We start from the raw sequence: 22,824 nt of genomic DNA, 5'->3' as shown, positions 1-22,824 counted from the left end.
ATTGCAAGGCATCTGATGGCTCTGAGTCCCTTCTCCTCTCAGAGCAGGACCTCAGCCTGGCTTCATATCTGATCTCTACTCATGGCCATTAGGACTGTCCACACCAATCCCTTTCAGCTTCTGTCTCTCTGCAGACTCAAGACTACTTGTTACACTGGGATCCTCTGATTTTGCCCCCTCAAGATATCATTGTTCATCAGTGGGATATAGGGTCACTGCACAGGTTTAAATAGAAGTCATATTTTCCTCTCTTTCTGATATGATATTTCTGCTAGTAGGAGAGCACTTCCCATTTGATGGCATGCGAGTCTGCTCTCCCAGATCCATTGGAGATGTTATCTTTCAGGGACTGCTTCACTTCTTTTGGTGGCTCAGCTAGAGGCTTTGGGCTTGCCACCTTCTTGCTGCTTCCTCCTTTACTTTTCCACCAGCTGAGTACTGAATATCTTCTTCCCGTTTGTTTCTATTCATACTAGATTACCATAATTTAGTTGAGTCTTTCACTAAACTGGCCAACACGGCTTCATCCAGAGAAAATCAATTGTACCATTTAGCCACATTCATGCATTCAATAGTTTCTTTTAGTTTGAAAACTGGTTATTAAGTTTAATACAATGATTATAAATCACTCACATTATTCCTGACACTCCTCCAATTTTTAGAGCTATGTGTAACACCCACCAGCAAGTGTAACTATTTATAGTATTACTCTTTTTTTAAATATATGTTTTTATTGATTTTAGAGAGACAGGAAGGGAGAGGGAGAAACATTGATGTGAGAGAGAAACATCAATCTGCTGCCTCCTGCACACTCCCTACTGCAGATCAAGCCTGCAATTCGGGCATGTGCCCTGACTGGAAATCAAACTGGCAACCTCTTGGTCCTTGGGGTGACAATCAACCAACTGAGCCACACTGGCTAAGGCTATAGCATCACTCTTTATTAAAGTCTCAGAGCCTAATGGCTCAGACAGGAAGCATCACAGGGCAGTAGACCTAGATAAATGAACCTAGAATATATTCTCCCAACTAATAAGAAACAAAGTGCCCAAAGAATCTCAAGTTATGGTAACTTTGTAGAAACTTTTTTTAAAAAAATATATTTTATTGATTTTTTACAGAGAGGAAGGGAGAGGTATAGAGAGCTAGAAACATCGATGAGAGAGAAACATCGACCAGCTGCCTCCTGCACACCCCCTACCGGGGATGTGCCCACAACCAAGGTACATGCCCTTGACCGGAATCGAACCTGGGACCTTTCAGTCTGCAGACCGACGCTCTATCCACTGAGCCAAACCGGTTTCGGCACTTAGTAAACTTTTTGTCTTTCCTTATTTCATCTATCACCAGTTTACCTGTAGTAATTCCCTAGTCAACACTAGGGCATGAGAAGACCCCATTCTGGGTACACTTCTTCAATGGGGAGGTACTATCACTGTTAAAGTTTGCATCTAAATCCCTCTTTGTAAGCCGTAGGAACTGCGCAAAGGTCTGGGGTGAGGTGGGATTGGCTGTCTTATCAATCTATTAGCAAGAACCACCTGGTCTCTATCTAGGTGAAAGTGTTATTATAGTGATCATTGCTTCCTTTAGCTTTCCTATGGCATTTGAGCTCTAAAAGAAAAGATCAAGGTATGAAAGCTGATTGCTTATAGCTAAGAGCAAGATAGAGTGGAAAGAATCAGGGGTCCTTTCTTGACCCTCCCCAACTCCTTGCCCATTCCTGCTCCCACTGCCTCACTAACACCAAAGAAAACAAAACATAACTAGCTGTGATTCTTTCAGGATGTAGGTGACTACTAATGTTGTGACAGTGGTTATTTGCACAACTCAGCAGACATATTTGTCATTGTTTAAATACCTTCTCAGAAGGCTAAAATCAAGTTAACGAATAACTGAAAATGACACGTGGGGGATGGAGAAGAGGGAGTACATTGTAATAGAAATTATTGGCCAGAACATTGGGGACTTCATTTATAATTTTAGCTACAAGATTTTTGTATACTAAAATTAACTTATAACCCAATGGTATTAAATAATCTGTATACCGTATTTTCCGGCTGTATAAAACGACTGGGCATATAAGACGACCCCCAACTTTTCCAGTTAAAATATAGAGTTTGGGATATACCCGCCCTATAAGATGACACCCAGTGTATAAGATGACCCCTGACTTTTGAGAAGATTTTCCTGGGTTAAAAAGTTGTCTTATACACCGGAAAATACGGTATATATAAAAGCCTAAGCGACTGTTACAACCAGTCAACCAAATAACTGCTTGCCTGGTTGACCGGTTGCTATGATGCACAGTGACCGCCAGGGGGCAGATGCTCAATGCAGGAGCTGCCCCTAGTGGTCAGTGTGCTCTCACAGCCAGCCAACCTCCTGTGTTCCCTCCCCTCAGCCGGCTGGCCTGATCAGCCCCTATTGGGACTGGGTTGGCCTGATTGCGGGCCAGACTGAGGGACCCCACCTGTTCACAAATTCATGCACCAGGCCTCTAGTATTAATAATATTATTCTAAATGGGTAACTGCTTTACAGTTTATAAAGTGTATATCCATTATCACATGTGTTTCATTCAACAACTTATGAAATGAGCAGGTCAGAAAATGTTTTATCATTATTTTTACACATGAGGAATATGAGGATCAGAGGAACTGAATGACTTTGTTCCAGGCCACAATATTGGGAAGTATCAGAGACAGAACTGAGACTCAGTTTGTTTTACTCTTTAGATGAAATGCACTTACTTCTCTTTATGTCTCAAGCTTCAGCAACCAAAGGGTAGGAGGGTATCATGTTCACCCATCAGATAGGATCCACCTCTTAGTGTTGGTGACATGGGGTCCCTTACACTGAGGTTACATGTTTGAGGAACTGATATCACAAGAAAGAAGGTTGGGAGTGACTACAAGATCTTGCCTGAGAAATTCAGGAATGGATTGCTTATGTGGGAAGCCACGTGCAACATAAGTGCCAATAATCTGACTGGTGGGTTTTCAAATAGTGCAAAGGAAATAGGTTTCAACTGTGGAAGGCAAGTTTAGTGGTTAGAGCATTGGTCCACATATTGAAGGGTAATGGGATCAATTCCCAGTCAAGGGTATATACCTGGGTTGCAGGTTCAATCTTTGGCCCAGTCAGGGTGTATGCGGGAGGCAACCAATCGATGTTTCTCTCTCTCTCTCTCTCTTCTCTCTCTCTCTCTCTCCCTCTCTCCTACCCCTCCACTCTCTCTAAAAATCAATGGGAAAATAACCTCAGGTGAGGATTAACAAAAAAAAAAGGGGGGGGGGAGAGCAAGTTTGGGTTTTTCAAACTATAGAATACACTAGAGGCCCGGTGCATGAAATTCATGCATGGGGGGGTGTCCCTCAGCCCAGCCTGCACCCTTTCCAATCTGGGACCCCTCGAGGGATGTCCAACTGCCCGTTTAGGCCCGATCCTACCTAAAGGGGCAGTCGGACATCCCTCACACAATCCAGGACTGCTACCTCCCAACTGCTCGCCTGCCTGCCTTCCTGATTGTCCCTAACCGCTTCTGCCTGCCAGCCTGATCACCCCCTAACCACTTCCCTGCCAGCCTGATTGATGCCTAACTGCCCTCCCCTGAAGGCCTGGGTCCCCCCCAACTGCCCTTCCCTGCAGGCCCAGTCGCCCCCAACTTCCCTCCTCTGCCGGCCTGGTCACCCCTAACTGCCCTCCCCTGCAGGCTTGATCACCCCCAACTGCCCTCCCTTGCAGGCCTGGTCCTCCCAACTGCCCTCCCCTCCTGGCCTGATCGCCCACAACTGCCCTCCCTTGCAGACCTGGTCCCTCCCAACTGCCCTCCCCTGCTGGCCATCTTGTGGCAGCCATCTTGTGTCCACATGGGATCAGCCATCTTGTGTGTTGGAGTGATGCTCAATTTGCATATTACTTTTATTAGATAGGACAGAGGCCTGGTGCACGGGTGGGGGTGGGCTGGTTTGCCCTGAAGAGTGTCCCGGATCAGGGTGGGGGTTCCCTTGGGGCGTGGGGTGGCCTGGGCGAGGGGCCTGTGGTGGTTTGCAGGCTGGCCACGCCCCCCAACGACCCAAGCGAAGGCCCTGGTATCTGGGATTTATTTGTCTTCTATAATTGAAACTTTGCAGCCTTGAGCTGGAGGCCAGGGCAGGCCAGAGTGTGCAGGAAGCTTGGCTTCTTCCACTGCCAGGGAAACCCAAGCCTCCTGCTCGCTCTGTGGCCACAGCCATCTTGGTTGGGTTAATTTGCACACTCGCTCCTGATTGGCTGGTGGGCGTGGCTTGTGGGTGTAGTGGAGGTACGGTCAATTTGCATATTACTCTTTTATTGGATAGGATTTCGGGAAATCCTCCATAATTTATTCCTGGAATTGTTACCAACAGGGTAGTATAAGTAAATATATTAATGTATCCACATGTATTTTGAGCTCTGAATAGGACTCAACAACTTTCCTATTAAAAAAATACTCCAGGGCATTTCATTCTCCTATAAACTTTCTACTTATTCTTCAGCAGTCAATATGATTTGTTCTATAGCATGAACATTTGCAGATATTACCCATGAGAAAAGGCCAAACATTCATTCATTTTTACCCCTTTCAAACCAACCCATTAATGAATTTATGAATATACATTACTAACAGCCCACATTTATGAAGGCTTCACTTGACAATTTAGAAGAACAGTTCAGCTGTGAAGTGTCCTTCACCTTTCCTATGTGCATAGACTTGTAATAGTCAAGTTTTCAGACTAATTTAAATTGGCTAATTGAAATAAGCAAATATTCTAGAAAAATTAATTGTACTGGACAAAAAGGCTGTTCCTAAAGTGTTAACTAAAATTTTTATTGGTAGTTCATCTCATGGTAAAATTGCATAACATGTAATGAACCTAAAGCAGTCATATTTTAGTGCAAAAAATTAAAATTTAAAAGCTATCAAGACTACATTATAAAATTTCCAAAAGCCTCCTAATATTTAAATCAAAAAAGGGGGGATAGTAGAAGAATATCATGTAAGGAAAAATATCCTGTAAGTAAATTACATCTAGAAAATTTTTACTTTAGAAAATTAACTTTCATTTGTAATGCTAACAGCAAGACAACCATGAAAAACACATGGTGTCAAAACAAGCCAAAGGAAAATCGTTTGGGCAAAAAATGAAAAAGGATCGCAAGTCAAATTTATAGAAAAGATTCCTTTATTAACTTTTGGTCGAGAATATGTTTGTATATTTTCAGAAAACAACTCCAAGACCATGTGGATTCCTGCAACAGAGAGGAATTGACAGGACTACTCCAGCCATAAAGACAGAAGAGAAGCAGTCCAGAGATGGAAGACGCTGACGACGCCTTGCCATACTAGCAGTCAGCAGCTGTGCGTCGCTGCAGGTTGCCCAGGACCAAACCAGAGAGGGTTGGATCTGCATTACCACCATTTGTCCACCATCCAGAACTGAAATTTCATTGCTGACATGTACACATAAGGAACTGGTGGACATTGAAATTGGGACTCAAAAGAACTGTTGGCCCAGAAAGAAACTCACTACAGACTGATACATTTGCCTTTCAGCATAACCATTATTGCTTGTCTCATTTTCGGTTCTTATAAGTGTATTTCTAGTATCACATGATCTCACTCATCTAGGGGAAATAATGAGCAACATAAACTTAATGAACAAAATAAACTGATGAACAAAAACATACCCGGAGACAGGGAAGCATCGATCAGACTGTCAAACCTCAGAGGGAAGGTAGGGGAGGGTGGGGATAAGGGGGAGAGATCAATCAAAGGACTTGCATGCATGCATATAAGCCTAATCAGTGGTCACGGACAACAGGGGAGTGAGGGCATGCATGGGGAGGGGTTTGGGATGGGAATGGGGGGATGAGGACAAATATGTGATACCTTAATCAATAAAGAAATTTAAAAAAGTAGAAATATAAGGTTGTACTTGTTCCACTAAATAAAAAAAAGAATAAAAATCATTGGCTTAAACATTTTTTTCTCATTGCTGTTTTTTTCCTGAGTCATTTTTCCCCCCTTCAGATTGTAAAGTAACTGTAGGGGGCTAATATTCATTGCAGAGACTCATGTGGTTCACAGCAGTGAAGTCTTAGTAGCTTTACTCCAGTATTGCTGGGAAGAGGTGATTGTTAGGGGAGAGAGAAGGCAGCTGCTTTCCCTCACAACACCTGGAGATAAGAGAGACAAATAGGAAAAGGGACCCGTGTGGGCCTGGATTTCAAGTCACCCTTACTCCCAGCCAAAGAACAAGTGGCAAGATTTATCTTTTCAATTCCCAGGCTGACATGGAGAGAGTGAAAGTTTATTGAGGGTAAACATTTTCACAAGAAATGTTTAATATGGGCATGAAACAGCCATTTGGTTTCAATACTGTTTCAAGTCCTAAGCCCAAGACATGTTTTATGACTTCTCCTCCTTAGCCCACCACCAACCAGCTGAAGCCCCTCTTACTCCCATGAAGCAACAAGGAATGATTTTATCTTCTATGGTTTGTTTCCACTTTCCTCATACAAAGAAAGGCTTTCCCAGTATCCATGATCACTTTGTCCTGTCTTTGGCCCAGCTTAAGCCAAGACTATCTTTTTTTGTATTTTATGACTCACAGTTATCAAGACATTAGGCTCACCAGAATGTTCTGTCTGTACCCAAAGAATAATGCAAGCTGGAGCAAGAACAGGTCTAGGGAGAACAAGGAGTGAGGGAGTGGTAATGCAGATGTCTCTAAGATAAGTGTGTTTTTTGTTGTTGTTGTTTGGTTGGTTGGTTGTTGTTGTTTTTTTTAAAAAATTTTTTAAATGAATCTTTATTGTTCAGATTACAATTGTTTCTCCTTTTTCCCCACATATCTCCCCACCACCCAGTTCCCACCCCCCTCTGCCTCTACCTCCCCGCCGCTGTCCTTATCCGTAGGTGTATGATTTTTGTCCAGTCTCTTCCCATACTCTCCACACAGACACCCCTTTCCCCCTGAGAATTATCAATCCACTCCCATTCTATGCTTCTGATTCTATTAAGTTCACCAGTTTATTCTGTTCCTCAGATTTTTAATTCACTTGACTTTTAGATTCACTTGTTGATAGATATGTATTTGTTGTTCATAATTTTTATCTTTCTTCTTCTTTTTCCTCTTTTTAAAGAATACCTTTCAGCATTTCATATAATACTGGTTTGGTGGTGATGAACTCCTTTAGCTTTTTCTTATCTGTGAAGCTCTTTATCTGCCCTTCAATTCTGAATAACTTTGCTGGGTAGAGTAGTCTTGGTTGTAGGTTCCTGCTATTCATCACTTTGAATATTTCTTGCCACTCCCTTCTGGCCTGCATGGTTTCTGTTGAGAAATTAGCTGATAATCGTATGGGAGCTCCCTAGTAGGTAACTAACTGTTTTTCTCTTGCTGCTTGTAAGATTCTCTCTTTGTCTTTTGCTCTTGGCATTTTAATTATGATGTGTCTTGGTGTGGTCCTCTTTGGATTCCTTTTGTTTGGGGTTCTGTGCGCTTCCTGGACTTGGAAGTCTATTTCTTTCATCAGGTGGGGGAAGTTTTTGGTCATTATTTCTTCAAATAGGTTTTCAGTATCTTGCTCTCTCTCTTCTTCTGGCACCCCCATAATTCTGATGTTGGTTCGCTTGAAGTTGTCCCAGAGGCTTCTTACACTATCTTCAACTTTCTGAATTATCTTCTCTTCATGCTTCTCTGGAGGAGTGTCCTTGGCCTCTTTGTATTCCAAATCTTTGAGTTGATTCTTGCAATCCTCTAGTCTGCTTTTGGGTCTCTGTATAATATTTTTTATCTCAGTCAGTGTATGTTTAATTTCTAGTTGGTCCTTTTTCATATCCTCGAGGGTCTCATTGAATTTATCGGCCTTTTCCATGAAATTCTTGAAAAACCTTATAACTGTGGTTTTGAACTCTCTGTCCAGTCGCTTGTTCTCCTCCATTTCTTTGGTTTGTGATCTGTTTCCTTGCCTTCTCATATTCTCTGCTTCCCTGAGTTGGTAGGGTAGCTTTGTGTACTAGGTGTCCTATTGGTTCAACGGGTCAGCCTCCCAGTTACCTGAGGTGGACACTCTTGGTGTACCCTTGTGTACTGTGTGTCCCCCAGCAGGAGCTACAGCAAGGACTAGTTTTCTCCTCCTTTGCTTGGGCGGTTTTGGAGCAGTCTGACTGGAGCTGCAGTTAATTTGGTTGAGCTGCCACAGAACAGGCCATTTATATGCAAAAGCCGCTGTGTGGAGCCTGGGCGGGTTTGTAGAATGTGCGGGGTGGGGCCTCAGGGTGGGGCGGGGTCTCGGGGCGTCACTAGGCTGGGGCGTGGCCAACGGCGATGGCTGGCGTCAGCCGTCTCTGCCTTTCCCGTTTCCAAGTCCCTGAGCCCCGCGCTCCAGCGCAGTAAACAATGATTGCTGGGCGCACCACCACAAAAAAGTCACTCTCACTTTCCGACCCGATGGCCGAGAGTCCAGCCTCTCCCCGTAGGTGTCTGGGTCCCCCGAGTGACCCCAGAAACTGGATTTCACAGTGATCAGGAGCTTGTCTCCCTGCGGGTTGAAGAAAAACCGCGCGCCCAGTCGCCCGCTGCCAGCCCGATTCGCGCGCCTCCGTACCTCAGCTCCCCAGCGTTTGTGCTCCTTTCTCTTCCTATTTGTAAATCTTCCACTCAGCCAGCTTTCCCGTGGTTCTGGGTGGTAGATGCTCTGTCCCTTAGTTGTACCCTCGAAATTGTTGTGTGAGGCAGCAGATTAGCTGCTTAACTATGCCGCCATCTTGGTTCCTCTCCCGTGGTTGGTTGTTGTTGCTTTTTTTGCTGTGAGTTGATTTGTGAGCATGTGTTTCAATTGTGTTTCCAATAGCAGGTGTGCATACCTATATGCGTGCATGCACATATGTGCATGCATACTCCCATGTGTGTGTGTTTTTGTGTGGGTGAGAGTGGGGACTTGGTGGAGAGGGGGCAGATGCTTAAGGTAGTTAGTCATCATGTCTTGGCCAGGGACACCTGGCTAGACTTGCAAAGCTTCTCAGGGAACAGCCCAGGCCAAAGCATTGAGATTAGGCAGTTTTCCAAATAGCTCACAGTAAGAGCTTCCACAAGGCCAATAACTAGGAACAGTGCTGATGGTATACTGGCAACATGATAGCTTATTTCACTAAGTCCATCATAGATTATCTGTCTTTGGACGGGAGTCTTAAAATGAGTGTTCAGTGCAAAAACGTCTCATACCTCTTGGACTAAATTCAATCACTCCAGAAAATATGCACTGAACAAGAGATGTGAGAAAGCCTAAGAGCTTCAAGAGATTTTTGGAATAATAATAATAGTCTTCTGGATGTTATAAATATTGGTAGAGCTTAACAGGTTATAAAGTACTTTCACACTCATTATCACATTTGGTTTTCACAGTAATTTATTGAGGTAGGCAAGGATGATTCCCCCATTTTACAGATGGAGAAACAGAGGCTCAGAGCAGCTACATTACTTGCTCAAGGTCCCACGGTTAGTAAATGTACTAGGGCTGGAATCCAACTTTCCTAACCTATCATATAGATGACTGGGCTTTGCACCCATTTTATACTTCCTAGAATTCTTAGCTCACTGTGGGATGGTTTAGTGGGTTTTTAGATGTTTGAAATGTTAAGCCTAAATGCCACAGTGCTCAAATAGAAGGTGGCAAAGGCTGCAAACAGATCCTCTAGGGCAGTGGGTCTCAACCTTTCTAATGCCGCAACCCTATAATACAGTTCCTCATGTTGTGGTGACCCCCAACCATAAAATTATTTTCGTTGCTACTTCATAACTGTAATTTTGCTACTGTTATGAATCGTAATGTAAATATCCGTGTTTTCCGATGGTCTTGGGCTCTACAGCAGCAGTTCTCAACCTGTGGGTCACGACCCACAGGTTGAGAACCACTAGCAGGGTCGCCTAAGACTATCAAAAAACACAGATATTTACATTACGATTCATAACAGTAGCAAAATTACAGTTATGAAATAGCAACGAAAATAATTTTATGGTTGGGGGTCACCACAACATGAGGAACTGTATTACAGGGTCGCGGCATTAGAAAGGTTGAGAACCACTGCTCTAGGGATCTTCCTAACATGACCTTCTGACTTAGTAGGTCTGGGATTGCACCTGAGATTTTGTATTTTTAACAAACTCCCAGGTGATACAGATTCTGTTGGTCCATGGACTCCACATGGAGCAACAAAGGATCGGCGGGTATTGCTGATTGGTGGTTATCTAGTTTTAATGGAGTTTCACAGGTCTTAAACAAACAAAAAACAAGGCAATTCTAATCTACATCTTCAGACTGTTTAAGCTCCCAAAGGTTAGCAGCAGCAGCAGCAGCAGCAACAAACCAATAGCTTTAATAGTATATATGTTTTGAGTGCTTTCTAGGTGCCAGTTACTTGCCAAATACTTTGCATGGATTATTTTATTTAATCACCACAACCCTGTGAAATGAATTGAGGGAGATGAAGCAACCCACCAAAAGGGAAACACATTAGGTTAAACTATAACTGTGGGTAAGACATCATGTCATAGTCATCTCACCAACAATGAAATTCAACAACCAGAAAGGAGCAAACCCTAAGTAAGAACTTTGTGTTAAATTTAGAAATAAAAATTATAGAAAAAGAAAGCATTTTGGAAGCTTTGGGATGAAGAGTTTTAAAAGTGAGTATAGCCCAGAAAGTGTGGAAACTGCTCAGAACTTATTAGCATCCTGGTGTACAAGCATGCTGAGGGGCAGGTGTAGTCAGCCCTTGGTAACAAGCCTGGCTTGCTAGATTGAAAAAGTCAAAGGAGCAAGAGTAGGGAAAAGGAAATATTTTTGAAAGTGGAAATAGCTCAGAAGAAGAAAACTGGGAATCTGCAAGGTTAGAAGAAAACTCAAAAGATGTTGCTCAAAGACTCCAATAAGTACCTTGCCAGGGACTAGAACCAAATAAATGGACATAATCACAGAATACTGCAACTAGTATGGACTGCAAAAATTGTTTGGGCATTCATTCTATTTTACAAATGGAGAAACGTACTTCTAAAAGAGGAAGGGGTTTGACCTAGGACATATAGGAGTTAGAAGCAAAGCCAGGCATAGAAACTAGGTGCCCTTCACTTCATCCATGCATCAAAAGAAGGGAAGAACTGAGCCAGGGAAGCCAGCCAGTAGGACCACTTGCTGGTTATGTTGCAGAAGGTCTGTTCAGGGACAAAAGGGACAGAAGAGAGTCAGAACATACTCTGAGCTTTGTTTTTCATTCCCAAATTGCCTTTGGAGGAAGATTTGGAATTCAAAATGAGATGATGGTAAATGAACACAGTGTTCCAAGCCTGGTTGACTAAATAGATGTTGATGAATCACCAGCACCAGGTGGCATCTACTCAGATTTCGAGTAAAATTGTATAATAGCTGACCAAAGTATATAGCCTGTCATTCCAAATAGGTGATGTGTCATAAGCCTGGCAAATTGCCAACGAGTCTTCTCTCCAAGAGAAAAATTTCAAAGGGGAACCAAGGAATCCAGGCTGGTAAGATCACTGAACTTGTTAGGCAAGTGTAACCTATTGGGAGTAAAGCATTATTTTTCCTGTGAATTAAATTAACCACCATTTGTGTCGTGTTTTATAGTTTACAAAACACTTAAGTTTAATCAAGCCTAACTAATTGACTAGAATTCTTTCAGAGAATAAATGTGCATGTGGACAAAGGGAAACCAGTAGATGTAATCTATTTAGATTTTGAAAAGGCCCTTGACAAGGTCCTACACCAAACACTGTTTAAAAAGTGAAGTCACCATGGAACTGTGGCGTGGTGTTTTGAAATTGATAGGAAAGTAGCTTATAGGTAGGAAAGCAGGGACTTTTTCTGGAGAAGTATGAATGGTGTTGTGTCCTAGGTATCAAGGCTGGGACCAATTAATATTTTGGTGAATCATCTGAACAACCTTTAGAAAATGAAAATATTTTATGGGTAGCAAAATGCAAAGAAGATTTCAGTCTTGTATGATTGTATCGATGATCAGAAAAAGAAGAATTAGAGTAGAAATTTTCAAAGAGTGGCCTCTGAAGCTCACTGACTGGCTCTGAATCCTGGCTCTGCCCTTAAAGACTGCATGACCTTAAGCAAATTACTCTACCTCTTCTGGTATAAAATTTCTCATCCGTAAAGTGGGAATAATAATAACCCCTAGTTCATGAAGGTGTTGTGAAAATGATATGAGACAATGCATATAAAGTTCTGGCACAGTGCTTGGAGCACTGTGGTAAATGTCCAATAAATATTACTCCTATTATTACTTATTATGTTTATTCAATATTATTCTTATAGGATGCCAGGCTCTGAGTCATGTTATGCCCTAGGAATGGAACTTGGGAGCCATTGCAGTCTATTTTTTGAAAGCATTGGCAGAATTTATTTTAGTGATTCAAAGGATGAAGATGACTATAGACTGGGATAGGAGAAAAAGATTTCATGCAAGGAAACTAATAATTAAGGAGCACCTAGTATGTGCTAAATACTGGGCTAGATGCTTTACAAAGTTTACTCCTTTAATCTTGCAATAGTCCTATGATCCACATTTGATGGATGAGGAAGTAGAGACTTAGAGAGGAGGCTAAGGACACTTGTCCTAAGTCCTGCTAACTCATAAGGAATAGGGCAGAAATCAAAACAAGTTAGCTCTACCCCTAAACCTATTTTATCACTGCATCATACTTGAAATGCACTTTGAGGTATGGGTATAATTTGTGAAGGAATAAAAGAGGGGTAGTTATATAGAAATAAAAATGGGCAATGGTATGAAGACAGAAGCAAGAACAGTATGTTTATAGGGCTCATGGGGCATGAGTATGGTTGTTTCTGCCAACATAGATGGTTCCTGTGGGTTAGAGGTGGGGAATGAAGCCAGAAGCATAGTTTAGGCTAGACTAGTAGACCCTTAGAACTCTGCTAAGGAGTCTGAGCCTTGTCCTCCAGGCAATTGAGACAAGATGAAGGCAGCTGAGCTAGGAGAGGTAGGAAATGCTTTAGAAAGATTAACCTGGCAGTTGTATAAGAAGAATTTGGTGGAATCTTCTGTCTGGGTCTGTGATTCTTTGTTCTCTAATCTGCTAGTGTAAGGCTCTTAATACTCTTGCCTTAGCTTAGAAAACTGGAGAACACTTAAAATATGATTGAAATAGAATATACAGGAGGGTGGAATAGAAGGGAAGCAGTGACAGAAGCAGGAAAAAATTACCAATAATATACAGGGATTTGGGGCCCAACTGTATATGAAGGGCAAGGTAGAAGAAAGAGTCCAAGATGACCAGTTTTAAGCCTCAGTGACCAGGAGAATGGTAGTGATATTTAAAAAATAAAGATATTAAGCGAGTAGCCAGTTTTGAACCATCTGTTGGTAAATTTGATTTGTGATACATTGAATTGGGGATAACGGTGGGAAAGCTAGGTAGAAATTACTAGGAAGCAGTTGGAGATGTGAGATAGTAGCTCAGCAGAGCAGTTAAGATGGGAGGTTAATGAATTTATGAGTTGTCTCCATACTGATATAATAGTTAAAGAATGTTCATTGAAGCATTACCCACAATAGCCAGAGGTGAAAACAATTTAAATGTCCACCAGTGGATCAGTGGATGAAAAAATTACGGTACATGCATATAATGGAATATCATTCAACCTTAAAAAAGGACATCATTTCATACACTATATCATGGATGAATATTAAGGACATGCTCAGTGAAATAAGCCAGTCACAGAAGGGCATATATCACATGAGTCCACTTTTTTTTTTTACATGAGTCCACTTTTATGAGATACTCAGAGTAGCCAAATTCATAGAAGCAAAAAGTAAAATGGTGGTGCCAGAGGTTGAGGGAGGGAAGAAAAGGGAAGTTACTATTCAATAACCACAGAATTTCAGTCATACAAAATGAAACAGCTCTAGAGATCTATTGTATAATCCTATATAATAAAAACATAGTATGCAAACTGTCCCTTCGACCAGAGTTCTTCTGAGAGTTTGACCAGGGGGAAGGGGCGGGGCTAACCAGGGGAAGGGAGGGAGTACCCGGCCAGCAGCCAGCAGCCACTAGGGACCCTACCAGTGCACGAATTTCATGCACTGGGCCTCTAGTTTAGATATAATTAACAATATTATACTGTACACTTAAAAGTTACTTTAGAGGACAAATTTCATGTTAGATTTTTTTTAATTTTGCCAAAAAATTGAAATCATTAAAACATTAAAAGAGCCAAAGTGAATGAGGTCTGTCTTTTTTCTGGAGAAGAGAGGAAAGACCAAGGCTTAAGAAGAGACCTCTGGATAATACCAGTTTTAGAGTAGGATTAGGAAAAACTAGTGCAGGTAAGAGGCTAAAGGAGGAAGAGGAGAAGGATATTAGAGGCAATGGGTGGTAGGATTTCAAAGAGAAGTCTGTGCACTGAAGAGGGAAGAGCCAAATTAGATTTCCAGTTATTCCACTTAGATAAACCTTATTTCTTCTTTGAGCCCTCTTTTCTTATCTGTAAAATGGAAACAAGAGCACCTATCCATATAAGAGTACTTTGTAAACTGGGAAAATGAATACAAACATGAGGACTTTTTTTGTTTTTGTTGCTGTTGTTTTGCCTTCTTGACCCCAGCAGCTTGATTTAATTTTTTTCCATCGCTGTCATTTTTACGAAGCTTTGCAGTTATGTGTTATAGCCTACCTAAGTTAGATTACTCGTAAGAAAACAAAACAAATATGGTGTTCTCAGAAGAGAGGGTCAAGTGATGTCTCTTCCTTAGAAAGTTATCCCATCATTTGTTTTCCATAGACTCCCGAGATTGCATTTGTTTTATAATGGGAAAGAACCAAGGAAATGGGAAACAGTCAATTGATTATGTCAGTTCATTTTAGACCATAGAAAACATTAAGTTACCATTTTAATCTACCTAGGTCCAGAGATTTTAAAAAGGCTACCTGAAAACTTCATTTTCTAGAGTATTGTCTTTACTTGAAGAGTTGATGGCATTGTGTTACAGGGACTTTAGGGGAGTTACAGAGAGCAGATTAAATTGGTTTTTAATTCCCAAGCATCACCATTTTAGCTCAGATTGGAGCTGGCACTAATCAGTTACCTGCAAGGAAGCGGAGCTGATTCTTCATTTTCATCATTCCATCACCAGAGCCTCCAATGCACTCATCTTCATCATCACCGCAGTCTCCACTTTCAAGCCCTTCTTCATCAAGGTTTTTATCCAGAACTCTACCTTTGGGCATAGACATGGTTCTCAGGAGCTGAAAGAAAACAGACAGAAATGTAGCAACTCTTCATATTTCTTTGGTAGGTCTAAAACAGTGTGTCATTAACAGAATGCATTAAATATGTGAATGAGTTCACAGAAGCTTTTAAAAATCAATTTCAAATTTAAATAAATGTAAACTGCTTATATGCTTTGGAGTTTCATACTCCTGGGCCTTTCTATGGCATTTCTTATGATTCTCTACTCCTCTACTCCTCTAACACCAGAGCGTATATTGCATCAAACTTTTCAATGCCATGATATTTAAGTTCCTGAAAGCCTCCATGGTAGGAGAACTAACCGATGAGGAAATTAACACAACATAGGCAAAGCATATTTATATGTTCAGAGGATACCGAAAACAGAAAAGAAGCCCATGAAAGCCCCTTATAACTATATTTACAATTACTAAATTAAAACAACAAATGCTTTCCATCAAAAGAAGAAGATAGCATTGAATTTTATATACACTTTAAATGAATATTTACAATTAATTGCCATGTACCATGCCTTGGGCACTAGAAAAACTTTTTAAATATCTCCCTCTTCCATCATTTCAGTAAGATGCTTTGAAATTCATTTTGCTTTTTTTGTAGATAAAATATTCCCATTTAGAGGCGTGTTTGTTTTGCTCTTCAGTGTCTGGCTTTCAGACACATTGTCAATGTCTTTCTTATGTTAACGTGACTCCAACTTCCCAAAAGTCTTTCTGCTGACCCAGAAGCCAAGTTCACAGCCTGAGTGGTTTCTGAGGGCAGTTCTCAGACTCCATTTTATTCTTCCTCACAATTTCTCTCTAAGGCTGTATTCCAATAGCCTCCATTTCTGCTCTAGCTTCTGCACCACCACTCTTTTTAGTCCTACATCTCAGTTTCACCTCCTATTTTTATTTAAAAAAAATTATTGACTTCAGAGATGAAGAGAGAGGGAGAGAGAAATAGAAATATCAATTATCAGAGAGAATCATCGATCTGCTGTGTGCTGCATGCCCCATACTGGGGATTGAGCCCTCAACTTAGGCATGTGCCCTGACCGGGAATCGAACCATGACATCCTGGTTCATGGGTCTATGCTCAATCACCCAGCAACACTGGCTGGGCACTACCTCCTATTTTTAAATAACAGCCAACAAAAAGTGCTAGATGTACTGAAACTGAGATTTTTTTCATTGAGGAAGAGGTATCCAGAAAAAAATATTACATATACAGGAATGTCTTGGTTTCTCTGATCTTAATTATCTATGTTTATTGATACTGCAAAAAAAAATACCTTTATGTTCTCTGCTTGTGATTTAACTGCTATACCAATATCAATCTGGAACAAGATACATACTATAGAGAAATTTGACTCTGCAGGTTTATTTTTTTTAAGCAAAGAAAGAAAAAGTCCAAATAGTTCTTTTTGGCCCAACAACCTCTAATGGTGTCAGAGAAGCCAACCCACCTACCATCTGCCACTCCAGCATCATCTCCACCCTTCTGCTCTAATGTATCCCTTCTCTAACCTTCCCCCATCCTCTACCATTCATCCTACAAATCTAAATGTATACTATAGACACATAGGCTAGTATAAGATAGACTAGTGGTTCTCAAACTTTTTGGTGGAGTTAGGACCCCTTTATACTATTATTGGGAATCCCAGAGAACTTTTGTTTATATAAGTTACTAGAGTCCCGGTGCACAAAATTCGTGCACTGGGGGAGGGGGGGTGTCCTTCAGCCCACCCTCTCCAATCTGGGACCTCTTGGGCCTAAACTGGCAGTTGGACATTACTCTCACAACCGCTCGCCTGCCTGCCTGCCTGATTGCCCCTAACCGCTTCTGCCTGCCAGCCTGATCACCCCCTAACCACTCTCCTGCCAGCATGATCCACACCTAACTGCTCCCCTGCCGGCCTGATTGCCCCCAACTGCCCTCCCCTGCTGGCCTGGTCGCCCCCAACTGCCCTCTCCTGATGGCCTGGTTGCCCCTAACTGCCCTCCCCTGCAGGCCATCTTGTGACCACATGGGGGTGGCCATCTTGTGTGAGGGTGTGATGGTCAATTTGCATATTATCTCTTTATTATATAGGGTATCTATTGGCATTTACTATCTTAGAAATTATAACTGAGAAATTTAAAAATATTTGATAGCTAATTTAAATGTAATAATAACAAAAACATGATGTGTTAACATAAATTATATTTTTAATGATACATAAATATATTTTCCCCAACATAAAACAGTTAGAAGGAAGGGTGGCATTCTTTTATGTTTTTGCAAACCTTTTCAATGTCTAGGTTAATATGATAGCTGGGTTATTATATCTGCTTCTCCATTCAATCTGTTGTTATATGTTGTTTTGGTTGAAACATTTGCAGAAAATTCAGCCTCTCAAAATATCTCATGATAAAAGAGAAATATTTTAATAGCCTCATCAGGTAATTGTGGATATTTTTCATTGATACCACAGAAAAACTCAAGTTGAAAGGTAAGTTGTAATGTAGAATATGAAACCATATAAATAAACTAGTGGCCTGGTGCATGAAATTCATGCACATTAAAAGAGAATTAATTAGAAGAAATATTTTTTAATATAATTTATATATATATATTTTATTGATTTTTTACAGAGAGGAAAGGAGAGGGACAGAGAGCTAGAAACATCGATGAGAGAGAAACATCGACCAGCTGCCTCTTGCACACCCCCTACCGGGGGATATGCCCGCAACCAATGTACATGCCCTTGACCGGAATCGAACCTGGGACCTTTCAGTCTGCAGACCGATGCTCTATCCACTGAGCCAAACCGGTTTCGGCAGAAGAAATATTTTTAATATTGCTATTTGCCCTTTCTCTATAATAGAAGTGTCAGAGATGAAAGAAAATGTATATAAAATCTTCCTCCTGTCAGAGTCTGGGGCGCACCATGCGACCTAGAGTCAAGGCCCTGTCCACCACCCACATGCACTTTGAAAACGCAGGAGACCCAGACCTGGCCATCCCCACCCCCGTCAATCCCCTCCGGGCAGGGGGCGCAGCCTCAGGTCCCCATCCCGGCGTTGGGTGGGGGTTGTGGCCTGAGGTCCCCTGTCAAGCCCTGCAGAGCCAGGGGTATGGCCTGAGGTCCCCCATCAAACCCTGCAGGACGGGGGGCGTGGCCTGAGGTCCCCCGTCAAGCCAAGGCCCTCCCGCTCCCCCCCCCCCCCCGCAGCATCATATCAGTGCTGAATGGGGACGCATGCAGGCAGTATCACGTCCCTAGCCCGGGATGCAGGCAGGCAGATTCACCTCAGCGCTTGGCAGGGATGCATGCAGGCAGCATGACATTAGAGCTGCCCCCGTCCCCGCCCACAGACTGGTCATGACTGGGACACCATAACGGACAAATTAGCATGTTACCTCTTTATATGTATAGATTTTTCATGTTCTGTTACAATTCATTGGTATGTTTTGAACTTTGAATGGGTCTTTTACCCATTTTGTATCATCACCTATGGGTTATCCTGAAAATTGTGGTCCACTCTACTATGCAGGTTTTCCAAATGTTAATACCTTTCATTACATGATATAAAAATATCACATGCATTAACATAACCTACAGTCTAATTAGGAATGTATTTAAGTATTGGGAAGCCTTGAAGCTCATGGTAAAAGATACAAATTTTCCTAAATTTTAATTTTTTTATAAGTTCAAATTTTATCATTGGCAATAAATAATGTCAGTTTTCCTTTAAATGATAGGCATTCTTTGTGTAAAAAGTCAGAAAATACTCAAGTCTATACAACTAAAATTTGTTAGTCATTGTCTAAAATAAAAATGGGGTTTCATAAAAAAAGTGGCTAGTTTAGCCAATAGTTTAAATAATCCCACAAGTGCTTTTCCTGAGACACACATCAACACAGGTTATAGTAGAAATACCTTAAAGTACTTCACATTTATTTATTTTTTTTAATATATTTTATTGATTTTTTTTACAGAGAGGAAGAGAGAGAGATAGAGAGTTAGAAACATCGATGAGAGAGAAACATCAATCAGCTGCCTCTTGCACACCCCCTACTGGGGATGTGCCTGCAACCAAGGTACATGCCCTTGACCGGAATCGAACCTGGGACCCTTGAGTCCGCAGGCCGACGCTCTATCCACTGAGCCAAACCGGTTTCGGCAAGTACTTCACATTTAATAACACAGAATATTTTTAAAAGTATACTCAAGCCCGAACAGTGTGGCTCAGTGGTTGAGAGTCCACCTATGAACCAGGAGGTCACAGTTCGATTCCCCAGTCAGGGCATGTGCCTGTGTTGTGGGCTCAATCCCCAATAGGGGGTATGCAGGAGTCAGCTGATCAATGATTCACTCTCATCATTGATGTATCTAGCTCTCCCTCTCCCTTCCTCTCTAAAATCAATAAAAATGTACTCTAAAAAAGTCTTTCCCTTTAAAAAAAATGTATGCTCAAGCCCTGGCGGGGGCGGGGGGGGGGGGCGCTAAGTTGGTTAGAGTGTTGTTCTGTGCACCAAAGTTGTGGGTTCGATTCTGGTCAGGGCACATACTTTGGTTGCGGATTCAATCCCTGGTTGGGGCATGTAAGGGAGGCAACTGATCAATGTTTCTTTCTTCTCTCTCTCTCTCGCAAATAATTTTTACCTTGTGAATCCTTGGGTTTCATAGATTACCAAAGTCTATAAACTATTCTTTGAGTACTACTAAACTAGACTATAATATCACTTCAGTTGACCAAAACATCCTAATCTCCTCCTTTACCATCATTTCTTATGAGAAAAATGCTTTCAACATAAGCATTTTAGGCTAATCTTTAAAAATACATCCTTTATATATGTCTTGGATTACCTGAATTAGAATTGTTCACATAAGGGGATTTGTGGTTAGATATATATTAGTGAACTTACTATTTCTCAAGCAATCTCACACCTGTGCTTTTCATTAATCCCTTTAGCAAACATTAATTGAGCACCTTATAGGAGCTGTTTTCATTTTGGTCTATTGAAAACACTACATTCTTTCAAGCCAAATTCAAATGTAATTTCCTTAATAAAGCCTTCTTGGCTACCACAGATGGTCATTATAATTCTCCCTTCCCCTCTTCCACCACTGCTCCCTTTATCTGTAACCTCCTAAATACCCCTTTATGTGTGCAACCTAGCATTATTTATTTGTACATGTGACTTTGCTCTACCACCAAACTGAGTTGCCCGGGGGCTTTGTCTTATTTATCTTTTAATCCCATAGCATTTAAAGCAGTGTCTTGAACACAGTAGGCACTCAACAAATGTGCTATTGAACTGAAGCAAAGTAAAGTGGCATGGTATCTTTAATTTTTTAAAAGCTACTTCCACAAACTCATGAAAAATGAGAAAGCCAAAGCACAGATTAATTATACAAGAACTTGTGAATGAATAGCTAAATCCTTTTGGACGACCCTGGCTAAGATCTGTAGCTAATCTATAAAGGCTATTTTCCAACCTTGTGTACAATGCCCTCAGTATTCTCTGGTAGTCCAGTTTTTTTTTAAAGTTCAATTAAAAAAACTTTAAAACTTTGCCATTGAGATAACTTTTTTAGTTCTTAAATTACTCTCATTTTGGAGACAACTTTAGCATTGAAGAAGGATTATAGTATACTTTCAATGCATTTTACACAGACATCTGTTGATGAACCTAACCCTCACACATTAACAAAACAAATCCCAAACTAGAAAGCTATTGTTAGTGTAAGTCTTAAAGACACTCTGAAGCTCCAGAATGTTGAAAGAAGGGTAATCTCTGAGAGATGAGAAATTGTCAGCAAGGACTGTGGATTTAATACAGCCTGGAATTTGAAACAGAAATCAAATCAGCTAATTAAAATTCACAATATTGACCTTTTTGTTCCTTCTGTCACTCTTTACAATGTCTTCCAGACTGAACACTCACTTTATAAAAAGGAAGTTATGAGGGACTTGCACACAAAATCAGGTAACTTTAGGGTCCTAGTGCTTTTGATTAACTGTTTGCCATTTTCAAAGGACACTATCCTATTAGCTTTTTAAAAGCCAAGGCTCAGAGTAATTATTATCAATGTAAACTATCTTATTAAAACACAGGTCTGATTATTTCACTACCCTACCCCCACAACCCTTCTATAAACCTGACATTCCTGCCACACATTGTTCAGCACTCCCTATGGGAAGAAGTTTCACAGTCCAGCTTTTTCTGTATCTACTCCTCTCCTTGCAACACTGTTTGAGCCACATGAGAATATTACAGTTGCTTAAATATGCCATAAATTTTTATTTTATAATTCAATATGTTAATTATATGTATAAATATAATATAAAAAGGTGAAAGGAAAGAGACATAAGGGGGAAAACCTAGTTCTTAAACTTTAATAAACATTTGTATTTTCAAAGGTTGGTGAATTTTGTGTGGGTTTTTTCTTTTTTTGAACTTGAACTTTAGAATAAAACTGACTGAGTTTGGAATTCTGGGTTTTCTACTTATTAACCTTTCCCCCACTTATTAACTTTGCTGTTTAATTTCCCTAAACCTCAATGTTCTCATCTGTAAAATGAGGGAAATAATGCCTGCCTCATAGAACTGTTATAATGAAGAAATGAGATAATTTTAAAATTTTAAATGTGATAAAAACACTTAGTGCAGTACCATGAATGGATCTACTGAAATTTATTTAACCATTCTCTGAATATTTAATATTTATATTTCTTCTAGTTCTTTTGCTTCTATAAATAAAAATGGAGTATCAGGAGCATTCACACAACTTTTTCTATATTTTGGATTATTTCCTTAGTTTCCCATTAGTAGGATTACTGGGTCAAAGGGTATGTACATTTTTATAGACCATGGGAGTGAGCCTCCAATTTTGTAAGGATGATTTTTAAAAACTCAAGAACCTTGCCCCACCCACAGAGCTTATGATTTAGTAGGTCTGGGGTGAAGCACACAAATCTGCACTTTTAACTAGATCTACCCCTCCATCTTATCATGAGCAAATCACAGACCACACTAATAAGAAAGACTACTGCAGTGTTACTCCACTTCCCAGAAACCCTCTGAAACCATCTCTGGACAAGAGTCACCTTAGCCCCATGTGTGTCAGGATCCTTAGTACATACACTTCAAACCATTTTTCAAAAAATAAATGCAGCCTAATGATTTCCTTTTCATTTACTGGTGGATATGAATATCATGTCTTTGGAGTTAATGAAAATTCCTGGGTGTAAAGGTAATTGACTTTGATTAGAAAGGGAAATATTTGAAGTTAGTTTTGAGACAGGTATTCATGGTATAATAAAAGGAAACAAAAAGTCTGGAATAAATACTTATAAAAATTATAACTACAGTATAAGAGAAAAAAAGGCTCTCTAGATTTAGCAATTTCATGTTCTTAAAACCATAATAACTAAGATAACAAAAGAGCTCTGCTTCATGGAATAATGTGATTTTTACAAAGCTCTTTTCGTGGTTGGTTGACAGGAGAACAAAGATCAAAGGACACACT

General features: G+C 40.7%; 1 protein-coding gene across 1 annotated transcript in view; it reads right to left on the bottom strand.

The window, feature by feature from the left end:
• Positions 1–22,824, bottom strand: part of GPC3 (glypican 3) — a 518,803-nt gene that overhangs the window by 57,097 nt on the left and 438,882 nt on the right. Inside the window, exon 7 of the mRNA XM_008156949.3 lies at positions 15,163–15,322. Coding sequence (XP_008155171.1) covers positions 15,163–15,322 — 160 coding nt within the window. The remainder of the gene's footprint in view (positions 1–15,162; positions 15,323–22,824) is intronic.

This window comes from Eptesicus fuscus, chromosome 1, assembly GCF_027574615.1.
Source record: "Eptesicus fuscus isolate TK198812 chromosome 1, DD_ASM_mEF_20220401, whole genome shotgun sequence".
In the NCBI taxonomy this organism is placed as follows: Eukaryota; Metazoa; Chordata; class Mammalia; order Chiroptera; family Vespertilionidae; genus Eptesicus; species Eptesicus fuscus.
Note: the sequence above shows the minus strand (reverse complement) of the source record. Positions and strands in the feature narration are given on the sequence as shown.